Source organism: Megalops cyprinoides, chromosome 22 (genome assembly GCF_013368585.1).
Source record: "Megalops cyprinoides isolate fMegCyp1 chromosome 22, fMegCyp1.pri, whole genome shotgun sequence".
Lineage (NCBI taxonomy): Eukaryota > Metazoa > Chordata > Actinopteri > Elopiformes > Megalopidae > Megalops > Megalops cyprinoides.
In genome coordinates this window covers 26,815,427-26,843,421 of record NC_050604.1, presented here as the reverse complement: position 1 = coordinate 26,843,421, position 27,995 = coordinate 26,815,427, and the positions used below count along the sequence as shown (strand labels likewise).

Below are 27,995 nucleotides of genomic sequence, written 5' to 3'. Positions count from 1 at the left end.
CGCACCATTTAAACAGACCTGGGCGCGCTGGCGCTACAAAGCAGTTTTACAGCAATGGAAAGAAAATAGAATATATAAAGCTAAAATATTATACCGTTTTTTTAAATGATCTAGCAAAAAAAAAAAAAAAAAATTCCTTATGTAACCCAGATAAGAAGATGAGAAGGTCAATTCGCCATGGAGTTGAACAAATGGTTAAAGTCAGTTGAATCGTCGGTGAGTCCGTTAAAGGCATGCTAACGAACTGAATGGAAGAAATGCTAATAAAAGTAGCAAGCTAGTCAAGAAAAACATACACTATAATTGTAATATTTAATATATGTAAGCTCGCTAGATAAAAGCATGCCGTTAGCCGCGACACTAACGGACGGAATCTCTTGCTCCCGCTTGCCGAGATGCTAACGAACAGCATGTTAACTGAATAGAGGACAGGGTAGAAGAAGTCTACACTGTGATTTCCGAGAATTTCAACGCAAACTACATACAGAAGGTTGAAGATCAAGATTTCAAGTCTTGAAGAAAACTCAAAACTCTTCACCTTCAATACTCCACTCACTCTGACAGTGCGGTAGGACAGAGCCACCCATTCTCCCTTTGCATACCTTCCTGTGTCAGTTAGAGTTGATTGGTTTGCTTCACTGGTTTACCTACATGTTTTCTCTAAATCTCCAAACTGTGCTTGTAATTAATGGGAGTTATCAGCGAAGAAGAGGACTCAAAAAATGTGTTAAACCCACATTCAGATTTGTCACTGAAGTGTGTCATGATTGGCATTAGGGTATCAGGTGTAACCGTATGTTTGTAGAGAAGCTGGCCAACACCTCTCCCATAAAAGAGAGCAAAGGTTAAAAAACACCAATAATTTATTTTAAAATACAATAAACCAAAGATGAAGAAACCAACCTACACCAACAGCAGAGACAAAAACAAGCCTTCTTCTCCTGCTCTGCAGCCTGTATCTAATTCACCTTCAATCAGTCAGGTGTGGCTTGTTACCCAATAGGCTGTTCCCTTACAAATCACCATCAGGTGCACACAATTAACAAATTATTGAAACACAAGTAGTTTCAAGGGAGAGGTGGTGAAGGCTCTCCTTCATATTTCCTTCCCCCTCTCCCAGTCTCACAAAAGGTGAGACAGCCAGAACTGGATCCAGTGAAATGTCCCTGGACTGTCAACACACAGAAACAGGCAACAGTAGAGCCAGAGTCCCCACCAACACAGGAACACCAGTCATCACATCGTTCCCTTTTACAAAGAGAGTGAAGAGAAGTGTTCCACAAACTAGTTCCACAAAATGACAAGTAATATGTAATAAAATCCTTCGGCTAAGGATTCCTTTTATGACATGTAGCATCACTCACTGCATTGTGCAATATGTTGTGCCTTTTATACCACAAGTTGCATGAATCACTGTGGTACGTGTGTAGTCTTCCAATGACAACTGCCAATAGCTGCAAAACCATAATCTTTCGCTGTTATTTCTGGGATAAAGCTGGATTCACAAGCCACTGCCCTTTGGTGGAGTGTAGGTAGCTCACTGAGGTCAATTACAAACAGTAGAGGGCTAACATTTAAATTGGTACATTGCTAGTTAAAAATTGGAACAATAATGGGAGCAGGACTCTTGTGTTAAAGTAAATTTTTTATATATTTCCCCATATTGATATTTTACATGTAGTTTATCTTTACTTCCTTCATATGAGGATCATTTTATCTCTGTACTGTACCTACATTACCAAATTGTACTCATAAATAACACAAGATCAGTGTGGGAGAGGACATGATTTCTCAGATTTTGGTAGTGTCAAAACCCTCTTTCAGACAGGTAAATGCTTTTTTCAACATTTCCAGCATCATGATTCTGATTTGAATTCAAGATGTCATTGCTTCTGCCTTTTTCATGGCTGCATGTGGTAGAGTCACCTACTGACAATGACAAGGAGCCTGGCTTCACCCTGCATTTGCTTCAGAGGAGAGCATGTGTTTGTCTGTACCTCTTAGGTGAGAAAATGGGGTAAAAAGCATTGGGCATTCCAAATTATGAAAAAATTGATACTGCACCAGTCCTGTATTTTAGCTAGAAAATGTGGACCTGTCATTAGCTGAAAACGTATTGAATTTCTGTATGATGTCTGTAAATCAGATCATTCTACCTACCTATACAAAGCAATCCCTGTGTAATGATTTTCAAATGAATGGAGTATTTTTATAATTACTTTCCATCCATAACCTGTGTCCCTGTGATATCATGTGTTTGTTAGAGCTGTGATATTGTTACACTGTATTAATCCACATAAATACACTGCTTGATTATATTTATTGCAGGGCGATATATATGTGATTTACTCTATTTCAAATCTGTGTTTATTGATATATAGTTTATCCATAACTGCTAATGAAATGATCTGTAGCAAAAATAATGACAATTTAACTTTGTGTACATCATATTGTCACTTTAGTGGTGTGTGGAAGTTTCTCCTATCCATGAATTTGGTCCTTATTTTCTCATAATTTCCTGGTCAAATGTTATTACCCTTGGTTATACTGCAGCAATGATACAAGAGAGGATGTGCATTATTGCGATTATCACTGCGTGCCAATAATCACAATAACATACATCCTAAAGTTTATTATTGCTTTTATGAAACAGATTCACATTTTATCAAAGAGTAGAGGCAGAGTTCATTGTAAGCTTTATTGAATAAATAACGTGTTCATTACACCAAAGAAATTAGTCCTCTACATCAATTACATAGCAGCGCTACCCAGCGAATTAAAATAAAACCAAGAAGTAGGGCTGGGCGATATAGCCCTCGTGATATATCGAACAGCTATTTTTAGCGCAATAACAGCTATCCCCGGTATGTGGCATTAGGTTTTTTCCCATTCGTCATTCCTGATGCAGGAGCACACCTCCAAAGTTCAGTGAAATGCTTCCGGGGCAGACGAATATCACTTGTATCTATATGTTGGTTAACTTACCTATTAGCTTTGAAAAACACATAGCATATGTCTTCACTAGGGGTGTCAAATTACGTGTTAATTTTGATGAATTAATTATAAAAAAATAACACGTCAAAAATTTAACGCAGATTAATCGCACTCTATGATGCCCCTTGACCCCATGCATCACTGTGCATAGAAGCATTTATCATACCCAACTGCAGGCTAGCTAGGTTCTTTTATTTCATACATGAAATGTATCCACATTTGCACTGTTGCTAAATGCGAATTAAGTTTGCATTGGTGTGATCAATGATTGCATCGGAATATCTGTGAAGCGGAGTGATATATGTATAGTTAAAAGTGCAGGTGCTGTTATACTGAATATCAGCACTCATGGAATGCCTCTTGTCCAATGAAATTACTTGGTCAAAACTAACTGTTGTAGAAAGCACAATTTGAACATAAAATGCTTCTCACGGCAACTTGATATATGCGATTAATTTAGATTAATTAAACACAAAGCATGTAATTAATCAGATTAATTTTTTAAAATCACTTGACAGCCCTAGTTTTCGACAGCCCTAGTTTTCATTCTTTATCTTTGCAGCCATGTGTTTCTATCTACCACATGGAAGCAGCATAGTGCTGTTGCTGTGATATCAACATTGAATAGATACGAGTGGCGTTTTTTCCCTGAAGCATTTCACATGGCCTCGGAAAACTGGAGGTGTGCTCCTGCATCAAGTATGACTAACGGGAAAAAACCTAATGCCACATACTTTCCTGAACCCAAGTAAATGAATGTAATGTAACATGAAAAGTTATCCAATAATTTTTAATAACATGGCTACAAACCCAGTTGACCCATCAGGTCAAACCTGTCCATTTTATAATTTGCAATGCATTTCCCTTAATGCCATCTGTCACCAGTGGTATTTTTGCACCACTCAAATACACAGAGCATTTGGCCATTTCCAGCGTTCCTACAGCTTTAAGCAAGTTAGATTTAGGACTTTTTAAGACTTTTTTAATGCCACTCGGAATGAAATTTAAGACCATTTTACAATAACCAAAACCGAAGAAAAAAACGGCATCAATTACTTTGGGTTAGGGACAATTTTGCCCAAATGTTTATTGTTCCATGTCCCATGAACTGTGATCCCAAATATCTGGACTGGCTGCGATCTTCGCACCAATAGCAGGCATGCAGATCCAGTTGTTTGGTTTTCATAGTTTAGTTGAGGCGCTTGTCAAACATTAAAACAAATGCGTCCTTGTTAGCATCCTCAACAAGCTGAGATGTACGGGGCTAATCCAAACTTGCTGATGTACGGCTTAGCTGTATACAAGCAACCCGATCGGGGTCAGAGCGGACGGGTTACAGTTGGTTTGGGGTCGATATCTCGAAAACAGTGGGAGGAGAAGCGGGACAAAATTTGGTGGAATAAGAAGAAGACAAAAGAAGAAGAATAAAACTATTGGATAACAATAGTTTGCTTTCAATGCTGCTCTGTACTTTTGCAGAAACACTGAGGTGAGGTGAATGCAATCCTCTGATACACTTGCACCTACACAAACCTACAGCTACTTTTCATAATTCAGACTCATATAGTACAACACAGTGACATTGTTGCTTATTGAAGGATATGCACTACTCAACTATCCAAGCAACTCTGACCAATATACCCTCTTGTGCTGTGAAGTTGCTAGCTGCAGTATGAATACCTACACAGACACAATGACAAACACAAATGTAACACACAGTAATTTTGAATAGCCTGTCCGCCGCTGGTAAACTTCACGCTGTCATATCCATATTTACAGGCACAAACAAGTGAAAATGACCATGCAAATGTGATGTTGAGGAACCTGACTTATAATGACTGGGAAAATATACTGTATGTGCATATATGGTATTAAAGAGTCACATTTAAATAACCCTAACCCTAACCCTAAATACAGGACAGAAATGAAACTGCGAAATGAAACAAATTTTCTTGCTTTCTAGCCTTCTTTCTTGCCGTTAATAGCTCCATTTGGAACAGGTACAAACAGGTATGTACAAATGTTTACATGGGTTTGAATACAGAACTGTAAACTCACCTGAACAGTGATCGGCTGTCAGATTGACTGAGGCTGTCTGATTGCTGACGGGGTTCCTTGCCTCACAGGTGTACAGGCCTTTCTTCGTTACTCTAACTATCTTTCTTATTGGGGCACAATCAGCAAAGAAGCTGTGGAGGTAGCCTGTGTCTCTGTGCAGGGTCAGGTTCACCACCTCCCCTGCCTTCACAGAGCACTCCAATGTGCAACCGTCTTGCAGAGAAACACTGGGCTTTGACACAGGAGCTGTGCAGAGAGATGAGAGTGACATAACGACTGAAGTGGTGAAACCCTTGGGTTATATGATATATTACAGGTTCAACAAATTCAAGAAAAAAATAAGATGGATAGTTCAGTCATTTTCTCCACTATCACTGTACAGCTCTGTCATCTGCAAGGATGCACATGTTGCAAACACAATTTATCACAATTAAACTATCACACTTAATGTTTTGCATTTGTTTTGCTATAAGAAAGTTTGCTTGATAAATTACATCACACGGAGGGCTTATGGTAATGACTGTAAGCTAGTGTTTGTTCTGCAAGGAGCATTTCTTACAATTTAGGACTTTTATTACTAAATTGTGACATTTACTTAGTGTGTAACGTAGTGTGTACTTACCTAGTGTGATTGCAATGCGAAGCATTGAAAGCAAACTATTGTTATCCAATAGTTTTATTCTTCTTCTTTTTCTTCTTCTTATTCCACCAAATTTTGTCCCGCTTCTCCTCCCACTGTTTTCGAGATATCGACCCCAAACCAACTGTAACCCGTCCGCTCTGACCCTGATCGAGTTGCTTGTATACAGTTAAGCCGTACTTGCACTCATCCTCCGGTTTTTGTTGTTTTTTCATCCCTTTTTTCCCATAGACTCCCATTCATTTTCAAAATCACCCCCCTCACACTTCTTGGCCTTCCCACTCGGTCACTTTTCACCCCATAGCCACCGTACCTCACATGTTGCCTCAGGACAAATCACTCAACACTCCCTCCATCCTGCCATTGACTTCAGTTCAGTTTTCAAAGCCCTATCACACGGTCACACTTAGGCCGTCAGCAAACGTACCTCATGTGCTGGCTCAGGTCATGCCACCCAACACTCACTGAAACCCGTACTGACCTGCACTCATCTTCTACTCATTTATTCATCCATCCTTCCATCCTCCCATTCACTTCAGTGAATTTCTCAAAGCCTTACCATTCGGTCACCATTTGACCAATAGCCACGGGACCTGATTTGGTGCTTTGGGTCATGTGACCCAGCACTCACCAAAGGTGGGTGTGTCCCTAGCAACCATATTGTTTACCCTGGCAACCACCTAGCAATCACTTAGTAACATCCTAGCAACTGCCTAGCAACCACTTAGCAACACCCAGGCAACCACCCAACAACACACTAGCAACCAAATCATATACCTTAGTAACCATCTAGCAACGCCCTAGTAACCACCTAGCAATACCCTAGCAACCACCTTATATACCTTAGCAACCACCTAGCAACAGCCTAGCAACCACCTAGTAACACCTTGGCAACCACCTATAAACAGTAGGCGACCATCCAGCAACAACCTAGAAACTGCTTAGCAACATCCTAGCAACCACCTAGCAACACCCTAGCATCCACCTAGCAACAGCCTAGCAACCACTAAGCAACAGCCTAGCGATCGTCTCATATACGTTTCCACGTTTTCGCTGCTGGGTTGCAAGCACACTTTGCATTTTCTTCAGGAAATTAACTTTTCTAGGTTTTTTATTATCCAGGGCAACTTACAATTGCATATTTACTAAAGTCATGATGATTATCTTTACTGTCCCATTCAAGACACAAATCTGCTAATTTCCGGTTATAAGATTAGATTCTAAACCACAACCCTGAACTGCTGTATTGGTAGTATAGTGGATGGAGAGACGTGATACTTACTGTACACAGTCAGCTGGTACAAAAGCACTGCTCCATTGTCATCATTCTGCACTGTATACTCTCCAGAATCATCTCTCTTCAGGTTGGTGATGGAGAATCCAGTGCTGCTGTCCCACTGCAGTCTGTCTTTGAACCTCTCATCAAGATCAGCTACACTCACACCATTTGTAACATCATCAATGAGGGCACCTCCAAACCTCAATTCCCCATTCTTACTCACTGCAGCTGGGAAAGTGACATTCCCTCCCACAGTGCCATTCAGCTGCACAGGTTGGCCAGAGGACACAGACACTGCTAGAAACACACAGAAACAAGCTGCCATCAGGAAGACAATAACATAATACAACACATAATACACAAACAGTATATATATATATATATATATATATATATATATATATATATATATATATACACACAGTGCCTTGAAAAAGTAATCAGCTCCCAGTACTGTTTTCACAATTTATTGTCTCAGATTCCACATTTAAAATATATTAAAGTAAGATTTTTTCCAGCTGGTCTACACACTATTGCACATCATGACAAATCAAAAGGAGGAAAAAAACATAAAACTAAAAATTTGAGATTTAAAAAGTATTCATACCCTCCATAATTATAAGGCAAACCTTGCTCAGGTGCAAGATATTATTATGAGAGATATAACTGTGGAGAAGCACAAATCTGGGGAAGGATACAAGAAAATTTCAATGGCACTGAACACACCTCAGAGCTCAGTGCAGCCCATCATACAGAAGTGGATGAAATAAGGAACTCGTCAGAGAGGCTACTGTGATGCCAATTGTCACTCTAACTGAACTACAGATGTCAGTGGCTGCAGCTGAAAATGATGTCCATGGGTCAACAATCTCCAAGCTATTGCACAAAAAGGGCCTTTATGGAAGTGGCAAGGAAAAGCCCTTGCCCATCCCTTGATCATCCCCACAGTGAAATACGCTGGTGGTAGCATCATGTTATGGGGTGCTTTTCAGCAGCAGGGACTGGCAATCTGGTCAAAATTGATGAGAAGATGAATGCTGCACAATGCATGGAGATTCTGGATAAAATACCTACTCTCCTCTGCCAGAAAGTGTAAACTAGGGATGAAGTTTGTGTTTCAGCAGGACAACGACCCAAAGCAGACTGCCAGAGCAACACTGGATTGGCTTAAAATGAAGAATATTGATGTGCTTGAGTGGGCCAGTCGGAGTCCTGATCCCATCGAGCATCTGTGGAAAGACCTCAAAATTGCTGTCCACCACTGCTCCCCAACTAACCTGGTACAGCTTGAGCAATTTTGCAAGGATCAATGGGCTAATATTGCTCCATCACATTGTGAAAAATTAATAGAGACTTATGCAAAAAGACTGATGGCTGTAATAGCTGCAGAAGGTGGTTCAATCAAGTACTAAGGAAGGGGGATGAATACTTATTAATTGCTGACATTTCAGTTCTTGATTTTTTTATTCTTTAATGGTTTATAATTTTATTTCTTTTTTGGGTTGCACTGTTGAAGAGTTGAGTGATTCACAAACAAAAAAATCTATCTAATTACTCAAAATCTCAGGTTGCAGAAATTATTTGTGTGAAAAACGGGTTGGGGGCTGGATACTTTTTCTATTAGGACTCTGTTATACTGATGTTAACCTGCTGGAGTGCAGGTAGGACTCTGTGAAAGTGTGAAAGGTGTGAAATACTGCACATGAGATGAATGGCTTAATTTTCTATATCTTGACAGAATACTCAACAGTGTATGTACACATACATATATACAGTATATTGTTTGTTGCTGTTAATTCAGATAATGTGCTGTGGTGAGAATGAAAATCAGCAAGAGTAGACTCAACAGACCTAACAGCTCTCATTTACTGCATTTGAGACAAACACAAACTACACCCGATTAACCACACATAGCTATGAATGGAACAGCTAAGGACATAAATTTAATGTGGACTAAGAGCAGCCAATTTAATTTTGTGATTTTGGAATCTGATGTGATTTTATTCTTTTTATTAACAGCAGCCTACCACAAAGATTTTAATGGAATATAGGCTAGCTTAAACTAAAACACACATGTGTAAATTACAATTTGAAACAAATATAAATCAATATTTGGGGGAAAGTTTCACATTAATGCCATTCTCTGCTAATTGGTTGATATTCTTCACTGTTCTTTTACAGCATATGTAGAAGTATGATATGACTGTGTGTCCTGGGTTCATACATAGTAGGTTCATATTTGCTTACATGTTACTGCTAAACAGTGAGTTCAAACAGCAGCAACAGGCACATGAGGATTTGGTGTAGTCTAAATACCAAGCACACTCATCTTTTTTGTGTCATGACTTTTTACCATCTGATCACACAGCCATGTCAGTGAAACTGTAGACTAATGAGCATTTGGCTTGTTCATGACACTTTGAAACAGGCAGTACCAGCGAACCTTGACAGTGTCATGACGCCTTTGAATTTCCAGTCCCACAACTGTATGAATTTAACACTACAAATGGACCTTTGCTGTGTTACGACACTTTTTAACTTCCTGTCCACTGCAGATTCAATGAAAGAGTAAACTAATGTGAAGATGGTCCTTGGCTGTTTCTTGACACCACATTTGCACAAATACGTCATACGTCGAACTCAGGTGTCAATGCAGTGTCGGTGAAACGCTGCATAGTGAAGCGTGGGTTTTAGAATTTATGAGAGTGCTGTAACACTACACTTGATGTTGTGTGGATTCATATTTGAGGTAAACGACGCCAGACTCCCTGAAGCGCCTCGATCCGATCGATGGGTTCTCAGAATAATTACTCAACATAACTGTCTTTTACAGGACACAATAAATTGTATGTTTATAAATTGTATGTCTATTTAGCTGTTTTTGGTAGCAGTAATAATATTGACCGCAGTACTGTATTGCAAATAATTATTATAATTACAAGTAATTAATAATGACTCAACATAGATTTTTGTTTCTCTTATTTCGGAAGTAATCATTCAGCTGACACAGGTCAACAGTTTCGAGCACCTGTTAGTATTGCTTATGTCTTTTAGGAAACTCCTTACGCATGACGCCACATTCAGTCATACCACACTTCGAAATCCGAGTGTTATCCGACATGCCGTAGGAAACGCCAAAAGTTTTAGCGTTTCCTAACTCGGATTTAGCCTAAAAAGTAGTGAGGTCAATACCTTGCTCTGATTGATCACTCGAACCTTTTGCTTCGTAGCCCTTCGCAACACCATTGATTCACATTGTTTTTTTTTTCTTCGTCAAAATTCACTCAGTTTCTTAATTTCACATTCCAATCTAACATTTCCCTGTGTGTTACGATGCGATGAGACCTTTTAAGGACTACCATATCACTTTGGAATGACAAGCGCTGTGCTAGAAGTTTCCCCTCCACTCAGTTACCACTGAGCATCCGAACTGCCTTTGTTTTACTTTCCCTAGATAATGCGTCTGTCTCTGTTAAATTTAATCGCAAATAACAAATATTAGACACGTTTTTCATTGATAAATGGCTGTCTGACTAGCCAATTTACTTTCGATTCCTTTGTAAGGGCGGTGTTCATATCTGCACACCAACCTTAGACGGGATTTTCAGATGACGATCATGTGGTTTTCTCACTCGGTTTCTAGATGACATACAAATGCAGATTTGCTTATGTAGCACTTACCAGCAAATACAGAAAATGAGAAAATAATCTGCGTGTTTGCCATCTGCTGCGAGAAGATCCTTAGTTGTAAAAACTTTCGTTTTCAGGTGTCGACAGGTCTTTCGATCATCAAGCTAAAACGTCAGAGCTGGATTCTGTGGATTCTGCGTTTCACTCATCCAATGAGAAAAGAGCCTACTGCTGCAGTTGTAACGTTCTACAGTATTTAAACGGTGACAGCAGAGACGTGTATGGTAGCTGGGTAGGCTACCTAACTGAACAGCAAACCTGCAAGCAACGCCAATGTCAAAACGCAGCAGTTACTCCCAAGTTTGTGAAAGTTGACTTGTCTCCTTCCCAGCCTGTTTGCCAAAAGACTTCAGAGTTAAATATGCAGGGGCATGAACATCACCTGTTTTCACTCCTATACTGAACAGAACAAGAGGAGTGAAAACGGGTGAGAGTATCATACTGTCAAGAACTGTAACGAAAGCTCTGCATCTTATTGTCGAAAACCACATAGCTCACTTTGGCAAATTTACTCCCTGTAAGTTACAAAGTACCACCTCAGGCACCATGGAGAGGTGATCTGTGCTTTTAACTGCATACTGGTTCACATGACGCTGAAACCAATAACGATGCCACACATGTGGCGCCACAGAGTGGCTGCTTGCGGTATTACCTTAGAGTTTGTCACTGCATTCTAGTTTCAATGTATATTGTGCTTTGAAACAGCTCTGTTACAAAATGAAACATGTAAAAGGCACTCTTCTGACTGCAATTTTATATTTCTCTATGTAATCAAGATGTAATGTGTTTGGGGAAGTGGGACATCTGAGGAGAAATAGAGCAGTAGCAGTAGAAACAGAGCAGTAGTTACCATTAATGCACTTGGTTTAATGCCAGTAGTTCACCCTCTGTAGTGTCCTCCAACCTACATAGTGTGAATGGCCATTCTAGCTGCTGTTTTATATCTTTATTCTGCCCAAATATGCTCTGATTGTCCTCTGCAGCGGTTGAGGGCATAAACTGTGCTTTGTCTCATCACAGATAAATTCATTCCACAAATACGCACTGACCTCTGCTTCTAAACAAACTACAGCAGCTACACATTCACAGAGTGGATGTGTGTGTATGCGTGTGTGTGTGTGTGTTTCTGCGTCTGTGTCTGTGTGTGTGTGTGTCTGTCTGTCTGTCTGTGTGTGTATGTGTGTGTGTGTGTGCGTGTGTGTCTGTGTTTGTGGTTGTCAGTGTGGTGGAAGTGTTGTTACAGAGACACAGAGAGCAGAATCAGTGAGTCCAGGCTGCAGACAGTGTTGGACACTGGAGCTCGAGTCTCTGAGCAACATGAGACCTGCTGTTATACTGATGTTAACCTGCTGGAGTGCAGGTAGGATTCTGTTATACTGATGTTAACCTGCTGGAGTGCAGGTAGGACTCTGTTATACTGATGTTTACCTGCTGGAGTGCAGGTAGGATTCTGTTATACTGATGTTTACCTGCTGGAGTGCAGGTAGGACTCTGTTATACTGATGTTTACCTGCTGGAGTGCAGGTAGGACTCTGTTATACTGATGTTTACCTGCTGGAGTGCAGGTAGGACTCTGTTATACTGATGTTAACCTGCTGGAGTGCAGGTAGGACTCTGTTATACTGATGTTTACCTGCTGGAGTGCAGGTAGGACTCTGTTATACTGATGTTTACCTGCTGGAGTGCAGGTAGGATTCTGTTATACTGATGTTAACCTGCTGGAGTGCAGGTAGGACTCTGTTATACTGATGTTTACCTGCTGGAGTGCAGGTAGGATATCACTGGTAACCGGGGGATTTTAAAAAGCATTTACTTTTTAAAAAGCTGCACTGATAAGTTTAAAATATATAATAAAAGAAAGAAATGGAAATTAATATTTGGAAAAAAATGGAGATTGAATTATAACCAATTTGTGGACATGCTGTTTAAAATTGAGTTTGAATTATAACCAATTTGTGGACATGCTGTTTAAATAAATGTTTAAGGATGTTGGAGTCTATCTTTCTTTATGGTTTTTTGTGAAGTGAGGTAGCTTTTTACTGAAAGTAAATTTTACACCCTACACCAGCATCACGCCTTTTGATACTATGGATTAGTAAATGTGAACGGGTCTTCCTGGGTTAATGGAGCCAGGAATGCTATCCGGCTGCAGTGGTGAGTCCGTCCCAGTAAAATTCCCAGGTCTGCTCCAGTGTAAACTGGGAACTCCTTACATCTAATGGACTTATTCATTAATTCATTTATTATTTGTCGTTGTCTGTTTGTTTAGCTGTTCTAGTATATTTCATTTAATTCCGTCAGGGATTGCGTTGTGTAAATAACCCTGTTTTACTGATTACTTTCGTACTACGGTTCGTCTGTATTTTGAACTGACAAACCGGGATCTAAAAGGCTTAAAAGACCTCATTTTATATTGACTGGGGGATGTTAACTGTGTTAACTGTTAACTGTCCTTTCCAAATGACCGGTGCCTCTACGGCACCGGCAACGGCAACCGTTAACCTGTAGTTTTTCAATGTTAAGCACACTCTAGTTTTGTACAGCCCAAAAATCTGACCTACACTGTAGAACTTTACATTTGGTCAGATTAAACTTCATTTGCCAGGTGTCTGCTGCCCACCTCGGCATTCTGTTTAAATCGCATTATTCCATTCACCCAATCAATGATATTATAGGGAATCAGTGTTTCGACTGGGCAGACAAAATGGGCAGCTACATTTGGACTCATGTATTATGGCAAATTCCTGTTGCCTAGAATTTTGGCAGCAATGTTGCAGTTGAAATTATCCGAGCGAGACGAGAAAATGTCAGGAGGAGGGACAGTTTGGCGCGAGGTGGGGCAGTGTGAGCGCGAGGACAGTGTTTGAGCGTGAGCAGGGTAAATAAATGCAAGAGCAGGGGTATACACGCCCTCGAATTTTCTGGTCGCTGTATCTTTTGCCATTATTTTCACTCCGTAGTCATAGATTAATAAATGACTTTCGATCTTTTCTGTTTTATTTTGGGGTCAGGAATTCTGGGTAATAGTGTTGTGCATTTCGCGACTGAACAAATCTTTTTGAGTGAATCTTTTCATTGAACTGTATGTACTGGTTCTATATGTAATAGATTTTGCCCACTATTTATCAATCCAAACTCTATGTGAAATTCTATGTGATGTTCTTATGAAGGTGCTAGGCAAGAGCAGAGGTGAGTAGATAAACTGTGCAGTAAGTATAAAATACAAAGACAACACATAATCAACATGAGCAACTTCTGTTGTCAAAAACACTTGCCAACTGCTTTACATGAAGTCTGCCTTACCCAGAATTCTGGTTCATCTGAGTCTGCGAATTACTGAATTTTGGTACAGATTGATAAATTGAAGATATGCATTAGCAAACTTTGGGTGCAGAATGTTAAATTGAGGATACAAATTATTAAAGGATTAGTAAACTGATGGTAAGATTCACGAATGGATTGATTTTGTTTTCATTGAGCTCAGACCTAAATAAGTGTATCCCTTTCTCTCTAGGTATATGCATGCCGTCTGCACATGCTGAGGTGACTGAGCTGAAATGCATTGTGGGAAAGACAGTAACATTCCCCACTGCAGTGAAAAAGACTGGATTATTCATCAAAAATGAAAGCACTGTTGCAAGGGTGGATCGTATATTCTATATCACCAACAAGAACATCCTCAGAGACAGAGTGCACTGGAATGGCGGCACTGGGTCCTTCTACATCACTGACCTAAAGACTGAGGATTCTGGGAATTACAGAGTGGTAGATACTGATAAGAAATCAGACTTTATCTACCAACTGACTGTGTACAGTAAGTATCACCTCTGTGTTCAGTGTCCTGTATGTTATACAGAGAGATTTACTCCATATGAAGAGTAAAAGAGGTGTGAAATGTGAGTTTTTAGCTGTATATGTGAGCTCAGTATGAAATGACATCCTGCTCTGTCACACACTCTGTCTCACACAGGGTGGAGTCCGGGGCCAGTGTGTACTGACCAGTGCTGAAGGCTCTCCTTACTTTTGTGTTTGCACAGATTCAGTGTCCACACCTGAAGTGTCCAACAGGAACAAGATGAAACCCACCTGCAGTGTGCTGTGCTCTGTGGAGAACGGGAGGGAGGTCACCCTGTCCTGGCAGAGAGAAGGAGAGACATTGTACATCGCCAGCAGACCTGATAGCAACACCCCCCTGTCTCTCCCTCTGGAGATAGAAGAATGCAACTCCACATACAGCTGTGTGGCTACAAACCCAGTCAGTGAGGAGAGAAGCTTCTTCAGCATGTCAGAACTCTGTAGAGTGGAGTGTAACGGCCACAGTGACCAAAGTGAAGAGAAAATAGCTGGTAAAGACCATCTGTTATCTTTCAGCTGCTGTTACTGTCAATATGGCTATCCAGTTCACAGTTTTAGCTTAGCTTCTCATCTACAGCTGTGTGGCTACAACCCCAGTCAGTGAGGAGAGAAGCTTCTTCAGCATCTCAGAGCTCTGTAGGGAGGAGGGTAAGGAGCAGATCTGGGAAGAGAGGAAGAGAGGATCTGTGCATGTTTGCAGGATGAGACATAAAGAGAAAGTGTGAGATTAAAAGAGAGGGAAACCAAGACTGTTGGGAGAGATAGAGAAAGCAAAAGATGAAGTGGGAGAGATGAATGCATTACAAGATCCTAATTTGGTATGAACCTTCATGAATTAAATATTGCCATTCTCTGTGTGTACAACTGACACTGTACTGTGTGTGTGTGTGTGTGTGTGTTTGTGTGTGTGTGTGTGTGTGTGTGTGTGTGTGTGTGTGTGTTTGTGTGTGTGTGTGTGTGTGCGTGTGTGTGTGTGTGTGTGTGTGTGTGTGTGTGTGTTTGTGTGTGTGTGTGTGTGTGCGCGTGAGATGCTGTAGTGATCAGCATGTATCAGTGATGCTATAGTGATCAGTATGTCTGCGACAGAGGTGGACACCCTGGCTTCAGAAAGTAAAAGTCCTACCATGTATTTGTTCTAGCCATTCACTAAACAAGGTGATTTCACTAATTAGCTCCTCTACCTGGCTGAAGAGTTGTGCTAATTAAATTCAGCTGGTGTAGTGCATGGGTGGAACAAATGCGTGGCAGGACTTTTACTTTCTGAAGCTGGGGTGTCCACCTCTGGTCGGTGATGCTGTAGTGATCAGTGTGTGTGTCAGTGATACTGTAGTGATCAGTGTGTGTCAGTGACTCTGTAGTGAGCAATGTGTGTGTCAGTGATGCTGTAGCGATCAGTGTGTGTCAGTGATGCTGTAGTGATCAGTGTGTATCGGTGATGCTGTAGTGATCAGTGTGTATCGGTGATGCTGTAGCGATCAGTGTGTGTCAGTGATGCTGTAGTGATCATTGTGTGTGTAGCTGTGATGCTGTAGTGATCAGTGTGTGTGTCAGTGACGCTGTAGTGATCAGTGTGTGTGTCAGTGACTCTGTAGTGAGCAATGTGTGTGTCAGTGATGCTGTAGTGATCAGTGTGTATTGGTGATGCTGTAGTGATCAGCGTATATCGGTGATGCTGTAGTGATCAGTGTGTATTGGTGATGCTGTAGTGATCAGCGTATATCGGTGATTGTTACAACCATGGTCGTTACTGTTTGTGTTTGTGTTTGTTCGTTTTCCCCGATGTATGTGTTTTGCCCCGGCTGCGTGCGTGCGTCGTTTTACGTTTTCCCCAGGTCCGTCTCATCCCTTCCCCGAGGTGTGTCCTTCGCTGGGTGTCTCCTCCCCTCGCCCGTGATTGGAGCCTTCCCTCATTTCCTGGCCGGCCCGCTCCATTCAAAGAGGCTCAGTCCGCGCAAGGGAACAGACCACTTGTCGTTTCAGCATTTTGTTATTATTGATCGTTCATCGTTGTGCGTATGCTTAGGTTCCCGTCCTTATGTATCTGTGAGTATTGTTTTTGGTCTTCGTGACACTGTGGTTGGGTGTGGGAAGTAGGGAGTCGATGCCATTTTCTTTTACATCCCTTTTTCACGTTGGTTTCGGTAGGAAGGGAGAAAGGGAAGTTTTACTGTATCTTTTGTTTTGAGATTTATTTTGTTAGGTCAGTTAGTTTCCCTCTCTCGTTAGTTAGATTGTGTTTTGTTTGTTATTTTGGCTTGTCGACTCCTGAGTTTGTGTTCCCGGTTACCCACTTGATTTATGTTATATGTTTTATTTGTCTTTAAATGTTAGTGTAATAAATTCTGTTACACTTTCCCCAGTGTTCGCGACCGTGGTCTCCCCTCTTTTCCCCTGTTACGGTCTGACCCTAGACCGGGCCGTAACAGTGATGCTGTAGTGATCAGTGTGTATCGGTGATGCTGTAGTGATCAGCGTATATCGGTGATGCTGTAGTGATCAGTGTGTGTGTCAGCGATGCTGTAGTGATCAGTGTGTGTGTCAGTGACGCTGTAGTGATCAGTGTGTTTCAGTGATGCTGTAGTGATCAGTGTGTATTGGTGATGCTTTAGCGATCAGTGCGTGTCAGTGATGCTGTAGTGATCAGTGTTTGTCAGTGATGCTGTAGTGAGCAGTGTGTGTGTCAGTGATGCTGTAGTGATCAGTGTGTGTCAGTGATGCTGTAGTGATCAGTGTGTATTGGTGATGCTTTAGCAATCAGTGTGTTTCAGTGATACTGTAGTGAGCAGTGTGTATCGGTGATGCAGTAGTGATCAGTGTGTATCGGTGATGCTGTAGCGATCAGTGTGTATCGGTGATGCTGTAGTGATCAGTGTGTATCGGTGATGCTGTAGTGATCAGTGCGTGTCAGTGATGCTGTAGTGATCAGTCTTTGAGCATTGTATCAGAATCAAAGCAGCTGAAAGCACTAGCAGCAGGTGCTGCATTGAAAAGAGCATTTAAAAACATTACAAGTATTAAAAACACAGAAAGCATTGAATGAAAGCAAGTGCTAGAAAGAGGGCAACTCGGCTCAGCATTAAGAGCAGTTTATTTTCAGTGATTGTTCCAAGGTGTTTATAGGAGCCATCGGTTTCAGCATTTTCCAGCAGTAGTTGTCATTGTCATTGTTTGCTGAAATCAAAGACTGTTTCCTTGGTCTTGGTCACAATAATGTCAAAAAATGAGTTCTGACTTTTCTACAGAGTCATCAGCTTGTTAATTGATATGTCCTTTTAGATTCTGGCTCCTGAAATTGTGTACAGTAGCAAAGAAAGAACGAAACTCTGCAGAGAACCTGTGGAACCAGGATAAAAAACTGCTGACTCTTACTAGGGCTTTGATTACTTTCTCAAAACATTGCATTGTCAATGAGGTGAGAGCTAGTCTGAAGTTATTCATTTCCTTAGGGAATTTCTTCTTAGGGACTGATTGACCCTCTTTGGACTCATTATCAGCAGTGCCAACTGTGGTACTCACAGCTGTACTTTGGCACCTCTGTACTGTAGATATGGAGACTCTGTTCTCTCTTTCAGCTCAGTTTCAGTTCCCCATCCCCATTCCCCATCACTCACTCTCTCTCTCTCTCTCCCTCTCCCTCTCTCTCTCTCTAGATGTCCATCCCTTCTCTGTTCACAGAGTTGTTCTGTATGTGATGTTTGTGTTGAGGCTGGTGGAGTTTGTGTTGGTGACACTGGCAGTGGGGCTGTTAATCCATCTCTACAGAGAGGGAAGAGTTCAGACTCAACACAGGTAACTGCAGCTGTCATCACCTCACACACACAACAGCGCACGTACAGCAGTGCCCACCTGTGATTTGAACTTACAATCTTTTGCAGCAGCAGTAATGTTCTTACTACCAGCAGCAGTAATGTTCTCACTACCAGCAGCAGTAATGTTCTCATTACTAGCAGGATTAATGCTCTTACTATGAATTCTATACTGACGCTCATTCTGTCTGTCTTTTTGTTGGCAGCATGGAGAGAAGAGAAAAGAGGAAATATTCAGACCTATGAACACCAACTCCCCACAAAAACACACACACACACATACTCACACACACACACACTCACACACACACACACACACTCACACACACTCACACACACACACACACACACACTCACACACACACACACACACACACATACTCACACACACACACACTCACACACACACACACACACTCACACACACTCACACACACACACACACTCAGTGCTGTAATTTGTTCCAGTGTGCATCTGCTTATGGAATATTTAGATTGAAAGAGTGTTGATTACTGTGTAAAACAGTACAGAAATATTATTATGTATTCGATCATGCACATTCTCTGTGTTGCATGTGATGTGGATCAGTTCAAGGTGAGTCCATTTAAACTGGCGGGTTAGCTCACTCAGGGGGGAGACTGGGATAGAGGCTAGTTTCTAAGCCTGTATTCTGTGTGAGTGTAAGTGCACATTGGCTACCTTCCTGTCTGTGTTGTTGCTTTACTTTGTTGTTTTTGTTGTGTGTGAGTGTGTGTGTGTGAGTGTGTGTGTGTGTGTGTGTGTGTGTGTGTGTAAGTGTGTGTGTGAGTGTGTGTGTGAGTGTGTGTGTGTGAGTGTGTGTGTGTGAGTGTGTGAGTGTGAGTGTGAGTGTGAGTGTGGGTGTGGGTGTGGGTGTGGGTGTGGGTGTGAGTGTGGGTGTGAGTGTGAGTGTGTGTGAGTGTGTGTGTGTGTGTGCTTTTTGATGGACCTCTGCTGTTTTGGGCTGGCACTGTATATACTGACCACCTGAGCGCTGTGGCACTTTTGTAAATAAAGGTCATTGTCTTTGGAAACCTTCCTATGACCCCCCTACGCCACACTGCCTTCTTCACAAGCTCCTTTAGTTATGACCCTATTGATTGGAAGTGGTGATTATAGTCATTTGTCTGAGAACATTATTTAGCTCCTTTGGGATTTTGAATGAGCTATGTTGCAAAATTTTAGAGAGATTTTACCCACTGATTGTGTGATCAGAAATCAAAGTCTCACTTTGAGACAAAACAAATCTGTGCTGAAATAAACCTAAATTAATTCCCAGACTGAATTAAAAGCTTTACTAAACCAGACTGAGTTAAATCCATCTGCTTAATGGTAGAGCATTATGTAGGAACTGGAATCATTTCTGAGAGCTCTCTGCATGTACTTACACTGAATGCTCTGGCAATAAATTCTTTATAACACAACACTGTCCAGTTGGTTATATGTTCATTGCATAAACATATACATTTTGCATTAGATAAGAGTTACCAATGAACAAAAACAGACAACTGTATTTACCTTCTTTACTGTAGGAAGATGAAGGCCTTTCTGACAATCAAACCCTTTCACACTTTCAGTAAAGGAGAAAACTCACACACACACACACACACACACACCTAAAAATGTTATTCCACCTTATAACCGTTTGTAGGAAAGGTGAACATTCATACTGAAGTGACCTGCACAATGGATGTCCACCCCCCCCCCCCCCCCCCCCCCCATCAGAGGAGCAGGTTCTAAAACATGGACGTTTCTCGGCAGGTTCAGAAAATCAGGTTTAGTGCCTGCTCTGGCATTAACTTCTCCAAACTCTACCAGGGGTGTTTAGATCAATCTAGTGTATATGAGGGATGATGCCCAAATGCCCCAGTACATGTTCTCAGTTTTGGATGGTGACCAAAGCCAGATGAGAGATTAGACTTGCATTCAGTGCTGGAAAACGCTTAATACACATCTTTATGTGCATGTTTATAGTTGAACAGAAAAACACACTGAAAACAAACACATTTCTACAGTAACACCCTCACTGGCTCATCTGATGTGATTTTTGTTGTAGCTGAACATTATGAATTTTAACATGATATATTCCCATACTCTGTAAACTCCTGTTTCTGCAGGATGTGTTTGTGGCTGTCATTTAGCTCTGGCAGTTCTGCAACGTGTGCATAAAAACATGTGGCTGAAACCAACATGTAGTTCTCACCTGTTCTAGCACAGGACGTTTGCTGTGCTGGTAAAATTACAGACATCCTTTTCAGTGCTTTACTGAGAGTAAACACACACACACACACACACAGGCACCACAAGTATAAATGCATACTGACACACATGTACATGCACAGACATTCGTGCAGTTAAATACGTTAACAGGATGCTGGCATCTATATTCTTATGAAGAATAGAAGGGGAAAAAGGATGTGGTGAAGGCTTTTAGAATTCTGTGTTCAGTTGTGGTTACTGTACTCAGAAAAGATATAGGTGCCCTAGATGTGTTAGAGAGAAGAGCAGATTGCTGATTTGCACCAGGTCTGAAAAACACGACTATGGAAAGGAGCTAAATACCCACTCCTCAGTGCCACTAAAAGGACACTCAGGGTGACTCAGTATTAATTGAGAATATTAAGCAAAGTCACATGGAACAGTTTGGACCATGTGAGCTCACACTAACGAAAGCACTATTCCAAAGCTCTGCTACCCGAAGTTTCTTTTTGCATCTATCTTGGCACTGATGTTTTTCATCTAAAGAGAATGTGGTCTTACAATCATTACAGTTCATATTACAATAAGGTGTCAAATACCAAAATATATCAGCAAAACAAGGTGTTGTAAGTAGACAGAGATTAAATTGTGGCTAATTCATTGCTATTTGTCACTTTGGTTACACATTAAAGGCATCGATATCAATTTTTTCAACTGCATATTTACTGACTTTATCAGATATAGAAAAGAACTGTTTGTTTCCTTTCCATTGTGAGATGCAGTTGCTGTGTGAGGAGGGGTGCAGGAGCTAGCAGATGAAGTGTATGAACAGAGTTTGTGAACCGCAGATAGAAACCTCAGTGAGTCATTTTCATTTCATTCTTCTTGGTTCCCTCTGATTGTGTAGTTTTTTGTACATTGGACACAGTTAGGACACATTGGACCCATTTTTTCAGTAAGCTACAATTTTTAGTTCCCCTTTAAAATGGCTAATATTCCCACTGCGGGAAAAGGTTTGTGAAGCCTTTACCTGCATTACTGCCTTAATTGCACCTAAAATTATGTCAGATTTTCATTTATGTCATAAAAATAGATATAGAAATAAAAATAGATAAGCATAACCTGATTGAACAAACAACACACTAACAATTAGTTTGTTAATTTAGTTTAAATTATTTTTTTATGTCTTTATTGAACATTGTGGTTTAAACAATCAGAGTCTAGGCTGTAAAAAGTATGTGAACCTTTAGATTTAGTAACTGGTGGAACTTCCTTTAGCAGCAATAACCTCAGCTAAACATTTCCTCTAGCTGCTGATCAGACCTGCACAGCAGTTAAGAGCTCTACTGGACCATTTCTCTTTATCTGCTGCTCAGATAATTCCAAAGGGTTCATAAATGTATTCTTAAAATTTATAGAGCCACTTGTAGGAGGCTCAGATCCGTCAATGTGTGCAGAACCATGCTGCAGATGTTTTACCACTCGGTGGTGGCCAGTGTGATCTTTTACGCTGTAGTGTGTTGGGGTAGCAGGGTGAAGGCAGCTGACACCAGTATACTCGACAAGCTCATCAGGAAAGCTGCATCTGTCCTGGGAGTGGAACTGGAGTTTCTGGGAGAGGTGGTGGAGAGGAGGATACTGCAGAAACTATGCAGGATCATGGACAATCCCTCTCACCCCCTGTATGCCACACTGCACTCGTATCAGAGCACCTTTAGCTGCAGGCTGAGACCACCGAGGTGCACTATGGAACGCCACAGGAAGCCATCAATCTGTACAACTCCTCCCCCCTCTGCAGGAAGAACAGCTGAACCAATGAAAATGGACAATACATGCTGCCAAAACCATTCCCCTACCGTTCGCCAATATGTCCAGTATGTATATGTGTATGTTCATATCAGCATCTTCCTGTGCAACATGTACATGTCCATCAGCATCTACCTGGTGCAATATACAATACCGCAACAGAAACATAATACTGTGCAATATGCGAGGCAATATTACCAAACACTTAATGGTTGTGCAATACTCATATACAGCTCATGGTTGTGCTAATGGTGTTACTTGAATATTTCATTCTGTATTTACTGTGTCATTACACTGTGTCTCACTTATTTATATATTATTTTACCCTCTATTTATTGCATTGCTTACCTACTCTGTCTTATTCTACTCTATTTTATTTTTATTTTTGTCTTCATTGCTGCATTGTTTTGATACTGTAAGTGAGCAATTTCCGGCACAATAATTTCCTTCGAGATAAATAAAGTTTTATCTTATCTTATATGTTACACAGACACTGTAAGATACAAGCTCAGACAATTAATAGTGTAGGTGAATCTAATAATAATAATGACAGAAATCCTGTAAAATGGCAGTATTCAGGAGATATTGACCATCTACTGAGGGTAGAGAGACGGCTTAATGGCTAGTCAGCCAAACAGTTCTCTCAGCTTGCCTGGGGTCACAAAAACAAAAATTATGAAGACCACAGTTATGCAGATCACAAACAATGATTGTGTGAATTGTTTCTGACAGCCTGATTCTGTCTCCAAAGTGCTGGCCATGTTGCCGGTCATATCAAGGGGTCACACTTACCTTGAATGAGACTGAAGATAGTTCTGTAATGTGTGCAGCCCTGGTTTACTTTTCATGTGGCGTCCATGTGAAGGAACCTGGTTTGAATCCTAGACCTGTTGCAACCCTTTTTCCATCCAAATGGCTGAACCTCCTTTTATATGATCATTTCCAAAAACATTTTCTTGTGACCCATTCTTTGGGAGGAGGTGTCAGGGTTTCTGAGACTGCTTCCCGCAACAGCCAGTAGGCGTCCTCGTGACAGCCAGTCTGGCCCGGTTGCCTGCTGCTTCCCTGAGCTTCCACCAGAGGGACTGTCTTCCTGTCTGTGCCTGAACAGTTTATGCCTAATCTGTTTTCACCTGTGTGTAATTAGGCTCTGTGTGATTGGTGCTCTATTTAAACCCTGCCTGTGGCTTGGTTTAGTCTTTGTTGAGTGTTTTCCTGTGCCTCAGGTTTGCTTGTTTCTAGTGAAGAGTCTTTGTTTTTTTTTTGGAAACCCTTCTGTGTTTTTGTGTGATCTGTGTCTGGGTCCCTCCTGCTCAACTGTTATAGGAGGCAGGTATGCTACAAGGAATTTAGGAATTCCATCCATCTAACTTGGAGCTTAAAATTTATTCCATTATCCCTCAAGTGTCTTCATATTTCTAAGGTAATTAGCTGTGTGATGTGTGTGCTAAAAGCAAGTAATATGTAATGTTTCCATTGAACGTGGTTTACTTCACCCATAGCACATGTAACGCAATTAGCGCCGTCATGTCCAGGTGCTCGCGATATTAGATTCTTGTCTGTGGCTAAAGCACTTTGAAATCGTTCTGCTAGAAAATGATCTATAGTCACGTGACCTAGATATGTGACCATTAAGGGTTTTTTTTTTTTTTTTTTTTTTTTTAAAAAAGGCTACAAGCTTCCATAGAGCTTTCCAAGAGCAAGGAAGTGGTGGTTTCTTTCTGCTGTTCTGGAATAAAATTTGATGTTTGTGAGAAATGCATTTACTCTGAAATTAATATTTAAAATCCTCAGGAAACACTCCATCAGTAGTCTCCCTTATATAATTTGCTATTTAATCAACATGAAGAATGTATGTGACATGAAATGGTAACTAGCTCAAAATTACTACAAATGCACATTAGAGATGTAAAGGTTACAGCCAGTTGTAGCTTTATCAGTATCTTGGACTTGTGCAGTTTTTGGAAAAAGAAGCTCTGATCAGACTGAGGACAGAAAGAGGAACTGTGAAGGACTGAAAGACGAATAAAATGTTTTTAAAATTGCTAATGTGGTGTAAAATACTGCATGTTCATTTCCTCCACCAGCTGCAGTATGTTCTTGACAAAGTGCAGGAAAAGACACTCTAATCAACTCTTCACATGGTGGCACCACACCCAGCTTGCAGCCTGCAGCCAGCTCCAGCAGCCCTGCAGTACTGAGAAGTGAGCAGCTCCCCACAGCTCCAGAGAGGAGAGATTCCCCTGCACCCCATTCTCCACACTCATCTCTCTCTGCACTTCACACCACCTCTAGAATCAGAATAGACTTTGTCATTGCACGGTGGGGGTGCAACGAAATTGTTGGTGGTCTGCAACAGCAGCGCACTGAGGAACATTTATGTACACACAGTACAAATAAGGCACGTGACATAGGAGAGAAAATATACAAAATATACAATAAAATACAATAAATACAGTAAAATACAAATTTGGATCTGGATATGTCGTCCAGGGTGGGCAGAGGGCAGCCAATTTTTTGGGCGGTGTTAATAACCCTCCGCACAGCCTTCCTGTCCTCAGCTGTGGAGTCTGCGTACCACACCCCCAGAGAGTATGTTAATATGCTCTCCACAGAGGAGTGATAGAAGGCCAGCAGCAGCTTCTTGTCCAGGTTGTTCTTCCTGAGGACATGCAGGAAGTACAGCCGCTGCTGAGCCTTCTCCACTAAGGCCTCGGTGTTGGATGTCCAGGAGAGATCTGCAGAGATGTGGGTGCCCAGAAAAATGAGGGTGGTGACAGTTTCCACCCGTTCTCCATTTATGAGGAGAGGGGCGTGGACTTGTCTAGAGGGCGGTGTTGAGTATCCTACATTCCAACATTGTCTCATCACAGCTAAATTCACTCCTCACAATCACAGCGGCTGCTGTAAAGAGCTAACGAAACGAATTGCACATAAAGAGCAAAGACTCTCACAGATAAACATTTATTCATAGAATGTGTTTTACCGCTCCTCACTGAGAAACATAGTTCATAAAACAGAAGTTTGTGTGTGTGTGTCAGTGTAGTGGAAGTGTTGTTACAGAAACACAGAGCGCAGAGTCAATGAGTCCAGGCTGCAGACAGTGTAGGACACTGGAGCTCCAGTCTCTGAGCAACATGAGACCTGCTGTTATACTGATGTTTACCTGCTGGAATGCAGGTAGGACCCTGTTATACTAATGTTAACCTGCTGGAGTGCAGGTAGGACTCTGTTATACTGATGTTTACCTGCTGGAGTGCAGGTAGGACTCTGTTATACTGATGTTTACCTGCTGGAATGCAGGTAGGGCTCTGTTATGCTGATGGTCAATTAGTTCAGGAGATTGAATCCCAGGAATTGAAAAACACAAGATGTGTTCCAAAAAGAAAACACTTAGCATACCTTATGTCTGAATTATCTCCATGTGAATAGTTTGGTTGTAATAGTGCATTTCGTTATTGGTGTACATATTCTCATACACAAACTGCTCTCTGTAGGTCATGTATCAGGCCTGTATTTCAGTATTTCAGTAGCTCTGTGCTGTTGTTGATCAGATCACACCTTCCTCTGGTGTACTTTCCCCCTTCTGATCACTGCAGTAAATCACTGGAGTAAAGAGGACCATCCTGTCTCCAGTGCTGTGATGAGGAGTGTGTTTAGCTCTCTGTCAGACCGTAGCTGGATCAGACAGGACCACAGGAAAGAGTGCTTGCCTGAGAGGCCGCAGTGCCATGAGAGAGCTGGCAGCATTATACACAGACAGAGAGCATGTGGGGCTGCTTGCCTTCCTGGCTGCTGTCTGAACTATAGCTAAAGTTCCCCAGTTTTACTTTCAGCAGTTTACACTGACAATGGTTACCCTCCCCCCCATTATTAATGATGGAAATATGTCATTCCTAATCATAGCAATATTATCCATAACTCTTTAAGCACATTTGCTAAATCCTTATTATTGTGTAAGATGTGTATTTGGCACAGCATACTTTGATAAGAACAGTGGAGGTGTGATTTTCCAGTGAGATATGAGTTTATTCACAGAGCGCAGTGTTGTACAGCCTATTTTAAGAGCTGTGTGTGAATGTTGATGAAGTCTGAATAGAGAAAACTGAGAAACGGACATGTGACGTGTGGGAATAAGAATCATCCAGTGCAGCACAGCCCCTAAACAGAAGCAGCATTTCAAATGAAGGGTTTCTCATATTCATAGTGTGGTAATCTGGTGTTTCATCTCGTAATTTCATGCATGCTTTATCATAATGGAAACGTTCTGAATGCTGCAACAGACTAATATACAGTAATGAACAGAGCACGCGTAATGGAAGAAATGCCAATGACAAAGAAAGCACGCTCTTCAACAAAAACCTACCTCTCTCTCTGTCTCTCTCTCTCTCTTTTTCTCTCTCTCCCTCCCTCCAGGTGTGTATATGCCATCTGCCCAGGCTGAATCAGAGAAGCTGAATGGCATTGTGGGAGAGACAGTCTCTTTCCCAGCTGCAGTGAAACAGATTGGATATTTTTCAGTAAATGGCACTGCTATTGCCAAGGTGATCAGTAGTAAAATGCATATCCTCAGTATGATTTTACACGGCAGACTGCAGTGGGACAGCAGCACTGGACTCTTCTCCATCACTGACCTGAAGATGGAGGATTCAGGAGAGTATAGAGTACAGAGTGAGGATGAGCCAAAGCAGATTTCTACATACCAGCTGACTGTGTACAGTAAGTATCTGTGTTACATTCACTGGCCTCTTTACTCTGTTACTGAGAGAAGCTCATTATGCCTTTATCCACAGTTTATTTGTTGGATTATAGAGAGATGTTTACTATTTGTGTGTGTGTGTCTCCTGCGTCAATGAGAGTTGTTCAGTTTGTGTGTTTGTGGGAATGTGCTGCATTACTGAGATATTGACTGTGGGTGGAGTGTAAATGAGGTGTGAAATATGATGGTTTAGCTGTATATGTGAGCTTAGTATGAAATGACATGTAACAAGGCAGTCACAGTCAAACCTGAAGAATTCTGCTTTGGTGAGATACTGTGATGGTTCAGTTTGTAAATGGAGACAGTGATTGTGTGAGACATGCTGTAGTAATCAGTGTGTGTGTATCAGTGATGCTGTAGTGATCAGTGCGTGTCAGTGATGCTGTAGTGATCAGTGTGTGTGTCAGTGATGCTGTAGGATGAGTGTGTGTCAGAAACACAGCAGTTGGAGGGACCTGGGGCAGGTGCTACTCACTAGTGTACACTTCCACCTCTGTACTGTAGATATGGAGGTTCTGTTCACACTTATAGATCAGTTTTATTTTCTCATTGTATTAATTCCACATTCCTCATCTGTTTTCCCCCCTATCTCTCTCTCTAGATACCCATTCCTCCTCTGTTGCTAGTGTTGTGTTGTATGTGATGTTTGTGTTGAGGCTGGTGGAGTTTGTGTTGGTGACACTGGCAGTGGGGCTGTTAATCCATCTCTACAGAGAGGGAAGAGTTCAGACTCAACACAGGTAACTGCACCTGTCATCACCTCACACACACCTGTACAGATAAATCACCACAGTCTGTTATACATATTATCCATCTGTACAGCTGGACCTTTAGTGGAAACATTCAGGTGCAGAGCTTTGCTGAAGGTACAACAGCAGTGCCAACCTGGGA

The 27,995-nt window shown here is 41.4% G+C and overlaps 1 protein-coding gene across 1 annotated transcript; it reads left to right on the top strand.

Annotated features, from left to right (window-relative positions):
- Positions 1–12,421: 12,421 nt before the first annotated feature.
- Positions 12,422–18,641, top strand: LOC118769938 (signaling lymphocytic activation molecule-like). The gene is made up of 5 exons (XM_036517364.1): positions 12,422–12,431; positions 14,176–14,475; positions 14,699–15,007; positions 18,167–18,305; positions 18,529–18,641. The coding sequence occupies exons 2-5, from the start codon at positions 14,184–14,186 to the stop codon at positions 18,566–18,568; spliced, it is 780 nt and encodes a 259-aa protein (XP_036373257.1). The 5' UTR covers positions 12,422–12,431; positions 14,176–14,183; the 3' UTR covers positions 18,569–18,641.
- Positions 18,642–27,995: the final 9,354 nt, after the last annotated feature.

Bases quoted from the DNA above. Each gene is read 5' to 3' on its own strand.
- LOC118769938 (XM_036517364.1), top strand. From the start codon at position 14,184: ATGCCGTCTGCACATGCTGAGGTGACTGAGCTGAAATGCATTGTGGGA. The intron at 15,008-18,166 runs GTAAAGACCATC...CTCTCTCTCTAG, and splicing joins AAGTGAAGAGAAAATAGCTG to ATGTCCATCCCTTCTCTGTT. The intron at 18,306-18,528 runs GTAACTGCAGCT...TTTTGTTGGCAG, and splicing joins AGAGTTCAGACTCAACACAG to CATGGAGAGAAGAGAAAAGA.